Here is a 6,000-nt window from a genome sequence, read left to right on the forward strand (position 1 = left end):
ATGCAGTAGCTCAAAAGAGGGAACAAATCTTTACAATGAAGATCATTCTACCCCCTTAGTACACAGGGTAGACAGGGATGGGCAACTTGGACATTGGCTACCCAAAGTCGGGGGAGGTGGGTGACAAAGGCAAGAAGTGACTGACTTATAAGCTTTCAAGAGAGAGCGTAGATCCAGAGGGCACAGAGGAAGGTAGAATTTCTACTAAGTAGTATCCAATCTGTCTGTGTGGGATTGATGAAAGAAGATGGGAATAGGACTCTTGTGGTACAATAGTGAATAATCGCTATCAGGACTGATTATGAGAGTTGGAATTGTAAAGGTAGACGTTTTGTAGCAAAAGGAGGGGAGTGATTGACTTTATAGTCCAGGAGAGGAGGTCCCTGAGCCCATCAAGGGAGAAGAGCAGAGTGTGGAACCCTACCCAGAGAAACAGTGATGCCAGAGATAGAGGCAGAGATGATGACATGGAGAGATGGAGTGGCTGGGGACTCTAGACCCAGAGAGTCTGGGTCTAGACGAGGGGCAGGCTTGCGGGGTGTACCCTTTGGTTGTCTGATGATGCATGGAGGGGATTGTAATCATGGCAATGAAATGATACATGATAGGACTAATGTTCTCCCCTGTAAACTATCACATAATTCACAATAAGACATTAAAAACAAACAGACAGAAAGAAATTAAAGCCAAAAAAAAAAAAAAAAAAGAAGTATATTCTGTCACTAGCTGTTCTAGGCTGTTCCAGGCTGTTCTGCTTGATCTTTCTAATGGGAATGTCCCACCTCAGAAGGTTCTGAATAGGGCTCAGGATTCCACCTAAGGAACTCATTAGAGTTTTGTTAGACTGTGTCTTTCATATTTGCAACATTTAACTCTTACTGGGAACTTTTTATGGAGTCCCTGGGTGAGAGGCTTCACTACTAAGTGAAAGGTTGGTGGTTCCACCTCAGCCAGTGGGGCCTCAGAAGACAGGCCTGTGGTGATGTGCTACTGAAAGCTCACAGTCACATGTCCTCTACAGAGGACAGCCAGGAACTGGTTTGAATACTTGTCCTGTTTGCTTCTGTAGTACCCTCTGCCTTCCTCTAATGGAGAATGAATCACATGATAAACAACATAGAAAAATGAATATTAAAATATATATGGTTTCTCAGATGGTATAAGCCCTTTGGCAGGGCAGGAACTAAATTTTTGAGTTCCTGGTACCTAGGCTAATACTCATTTAAGGTCTGAAAAAGTTAATATTGAGTCTAACAGACCCTAAGAACATTTCAGCAGTCACTACAAAGACTTATCCTAGTGTGATGCTGTAGGATAAGAACTGGACTGCTAACCACAATGTCAGCAGTTCAAACCCACCAGTCACTCTTCGGAAACCATAGACAAGGTAGCTATGAGTCAGAACTGACTCGATGGCATTTAAGAACAACAATTAACAAGGAGCTCAATCACAGAGTAGTTGATGTTATAGTTAAAATACGTCACACACATACAGAGTCCTATCCTTTTCAAGCATACAGCTTATTATGTGCAGATGTTTCAAAAACTGAGTTCAATAAAACTTAACTTGAAAAGACAATACTGTACTTGTATTCATATACCCCCACTCCTCACTTATCAACATGGTTAAATTCCAAAGACCAGATTGTTGTGTGAAATTTGACATTATGTAAAAAGAATGGGGTGACCATTCTTTTTATTAGACTGTGTCTTTCATATTTGCAGAACATATTACATCATTACATAACTGATAAACCACTGAAAATCATGGCCCAGCCAAGCTGACACATAACTTAACCATCACAGCCAGTGTTACTCTTGCCTCACATCTTGGCGTTTGTGGCAGACCTATGTCATTAATGTACAAAATAGTCGGAGAGTAGATTTTTAACTATGGTTGTAAACCGAAATGTTGAATAATGCGATGGTCAATAGCTGGGGAGTAGTGAATATTTTTTACCTACTTTTACACATGGATTCTAAGTCTTCAATTGCTTGTTTGGCCTCCTGAATTTCTTGATAAATGGCTATTAGTGGTAGCAATTTGGCATGCCTTTGGCTCAAAGACCTTCGATCACCTTCATCCACAGAAACATGCTGCAAACACTGATCAAGTTTTTGGCACTCCTTGGTAATGTCCTCCATATATTTTTGTAGTGATCTATGGTTCCGCAGCATCCTGGTGTTTCGATTACAATAGCTTCTGGACCAATTCTTATTTAACAGAGAACGTAAGACATAATTCTTCTTTTGTCTAAGAATCCACATTCTTGTGTCAAGGTGTAGATGTCTAAATTGTTGAAAATCAAGGTAGATGTGACACCGATGGTAACCATTAAGAGAAGGATGTCTAAATAGCCAAACACACAGATGACGATTCATCTCAGCATCTGAAACATAATGAACACAATCTGATAAATCTATATACCTATGGTATGATAGAGCTGGATGGAGCTTTAAGAAATCATATTCAGTTCACTACCTCACCTAACTCCCCAAACTGCCACAAAACTCACCAATTCACACACAAAAAATATTTCTTCAATCTCCTAAGAAATAAAAATAAATAGAAATAGCACTGCTGCCTTTTTTTTTTTTTTTTAAATCATATATATATAGTGGTGGTGTGCCGTGAGACAGTTACGGCTCATAGCGACCCTGTACAGGGTTTCCGAGGCTGTAAATCTTTACAGGAGCAGAACGCCTTATCTTTCTCCTGCAGAACAGCTGGTAGTTTCAAACTGCTGACCTTGAAGTTAGCAACCCAATTCATAACCACTAAGACACCAGAGCTCCTTATCATATGTGTGTGTATATATATATAATTTATATACATATACACACACACATATATATATGTTGTTGTTGTTGTGTGCCGTCGAGTCGGCTCTGACCCATAGCGACCCTATACAGGGTTTCCAAGGGTGTAAATCTTTACAGGAGTAGAAAGCCTCATCTTTCTCCCGCAGAGCAGCTGGTAGTTTCAAACCACTGACCTTAAGGTTCACAGCCCAATTCGTAACCACTATGCTACCAGAGCTCCTTATATGTATATATACACATTGTATACACATTGTATATTTTGTTATTGTTAGGTACCATCAAGAGTTGGTACTGACTCATAACGACCCTTATGTACAACAAACTAAACATATATATATGTTGTTGTTAAGTACCATGGAGTCGGTTCCGACTCATAGTAACCCTGCACAGGGTTATAGAGGCTGCAAATCTTTATGGGAGCAGAACACCTCATCTTTATCCCGCGGAACAACTGGTAGTTTAGAACTGCTGACCTTGAGGTTAACAGTCCAATTCGTAACCACTATGCTACCAGAGTGCTCTCTCTCTCTCGCTCTCTCTCTCTCTCTAAATATATATATTTAAGTCCTGGTAGGCCCTGCAGCATAATGTTCTGCACTACAAGGTCAGTTTGAGCTATAAGGTCGGCAGTTCAAACCCACCAGCTGCTCCTCAGAAACCCTATACAAGGTCACTATGAGTCAGAACTGACTCAACAGCACTTAACAACAACATATATATATATATATATGATTACACTGCTGGCTAATGTGCTAGAGTGCAAAGTCAGGGGTTCAAGTTCACCAGCCACTCCTTAGAAACCCTATACAGGGTCGCTATGGCTTGGAACCAACTCGACAGCACTTAACAACAACAACAAATTGTTCAGTTGATTCCCATTCATAGTACTCCTACAAGACAGAGTAGAACTGCTCCATAGAATTTCTGAGGCTGTAAATCTTTATGGAAGCAGACTGCCACGTCTTTCTTCCTCTGGGCACTAGTGGGTTTGATTAGCACCTCAATGCTTAACCAACTGTGCCACCAGGGATCCTTAAAGGGTACACACAGTATTGATTAAGAAAATTTAACAAAGAAACATGCCAACTGTTAATAAAGTTATCTCTATGTTGTGTCATTATGGATACATTTTGCTGGATTTATTTTTCAGTGTTTTTCAAGACTCCCACACATAGAGCACCTCTTACTTTTATAAACTGGGGTGGGGGGGGGAAGGTAAGAAATTATTTTAAGTGAAATTGGCTGTGTACAACAGTTATCGGTTCTCTTCCCCTCCAACAGAGATAATCAAAAGCTAACTAAAATATGGTCTTGTAGAATAAGAAAGAAAAAAGAAAAAAATGTTCTAAGGAAATTGCTTTGCCTCTATAATGCAATGTTCAAAAAGTTTAAATAAGGGTCAAATATACTAGAATCAACATTTAATGTCTCCAATGTACCCTGTATGTAGGATTTACATTCACTTATTAATTCATTTTATTATTATAAGTAATGTCGTGGTGTTGTAGGATAAGAACTGAGCTACCAACTGCAAGGTCAGCAGTTCAAACCCACCGGCCGCTCCTTGAAAACCCTACACAGGGTAGCTATGAGTTAGAACTGACTCAGTGGCACATACTAACAACAACTTAGCAGTATCTCCTAGGAAACAAAACACTCAGGAGGTTTCTAAAATGCTCACAGTTTGCAAAGTCCTGGTGTGGTGCTGTAGGATCAGTACTGGACAGCTGACCCACGAGCTCCGCGATACAAATATACCAGCAGCTCTTTGGAAACCACCGCCACTCACTCCAAATCCAAACCCATTGCCTTCCATTTGATTCTAACTCTTGTTAAGTGATTCCAGCACTTGTTAATGTGCTCTCAAGTCGATTTCGAATCATGGCGACTCTGTAAAGTTTACAAGCAGTGGCTGGTGGGTTTGAACTGTCGACCTTGAAGTTAGCAGTCCGGTGCTTATCCTTCAGCACCACAAACAGGCAGCCTCATCTTCCTCCCACTCAAGAGTCTGGATGGTTTGAACCACCGACCTTGCAGCTAACAGCCCAACGCCTAACCGACAACGAAAACGCCACTAAGTCTCCTTGCTCCAACTCCCAGTATCCATTAAATCTTACACTGCCTTGGTTTCCAGCCTCTGAGGAGGTGTAGGTATTTGAGAATGGACAAAATAAATGTATGGCATACAGATTTTTCATTAGCATACGTCTAGCTAAAAGTTCCATAGTAGAATGAGTGACTTTCAAGGTCAAGAATCTCCAAGTTAAAAGTAAATGTTTCCATGGTTATCTAGACTTGAGACTGGCAAGTCTTCCCCATCTCCCACCATAGTAACAGAAGCAGCGCGTGTAAACACACGGAATGATTCCAGGATAAGGGACTGATTAGACAACAGGAATAAAACTGAGAAAAGGTAAAACCCCTTTTAAGATCAAGATAGAACTGTACCTAAGAAAACGAAGAAAGGACGTTAGATTTTCTTACTGAAACGGAACCTTCTGTGGCTCTCTATATTTCAGCCCGACAGACCCAGGATAACTTTCACTTCCTGGTTCATTCAGGATGCGGGGGAGGGGGCAGAGGGATTGAGTGACACTAACTACCGGCTCCTCCTCCGACTCAACCAATGCTCAGAGAATTTGTCGTTATGTTAACAGAAAAATAAAACAACAAAAACCCTATTTAAAAATTTTTTTTCAGGAGACAACCACATGCCGCATAATTCCAAGCAGGCGCCCAGAACGTGGTGGGGAAGGGGTAAAATAACTCCTAGAGGCCGCCACTAGGAATTCTGGGAGCTGTAGTTTATTCCCCGCCAGGCGTCCCCAGCGCTCCCCGCACTGCAAAAGATGGTACTTTGGTTTCAACTGCTACCTGTAAGCAGAGAAGAAAAGTTCTCCATAGTTCAGGTTATAGCATAGAAGAGAAGTTCTCCATAGTTCAGAGATCAAGAGTTACACTACGTGAAATAGCCCATATTATCGGTTTCACAGGGATATTTTAATAAATTGTGGCTGTATGTAGCGTAGTGGTTACGAATCGGGCTGCGAACCTTAAGGTCAGCGGTTCGAAACTACCAGCCGCTCCGCGGGAGAAAGATGAGGCTTTCTACTCCCGTAAAGATTTACACCCTCGGAAACCCTGTACAGGGTCGCTATGGGTCGGACCCGACTCGAT

At 41.4% G+C, this 6,000-nt stretch overlaps 1 protein-coding gene across 1 annotated transcript in view; it reads right to left on the reverse strand.

Moving 5' to 3' along the window:
* Positions 1-5,362, reverse strand: part of MTRF1 (mitochondrial translational release factor 1) — a 48,305-nt gene extending 42,943 nt beyond the window's left edge. The window contains exons 1-2 of the mRNA XM_006837606.1: positions 5,272-5,362; positions 1,965-2,390 (exon numbers count right to left, since the gene is read on the reverse strand). Coding sequence (XP_006837669.1) covers positions 1,965-2,382 — 418 coding nt within the window. The 5' untranslated portion in view covers positions 2,383-2,390; positions 5,272-5,362. The remainder of the gene's footprint in view (positions 1-1,964; positions 2,391-5,271) is intronic.
* Between the last annotated feature and the right edge of the window lie 638 nt (positions 5,363-6,000).

This window comes from Chrysochloris asiatica, unplaced genomic scaffold (assembly GCF_000296735.1).
Source record: "Chrysochloris asiatica unplaced genomic scaffold, ChrAsi1.0 scaffold00022, whole genome shotgun sequence".
Taxonomy (NCBI): Eukaryota; Metazoa; Chordata; class Mammalia; order Afrosoricida; family Chrysochloridae; genus Chrysochloris; species Chrysochloris asiatica.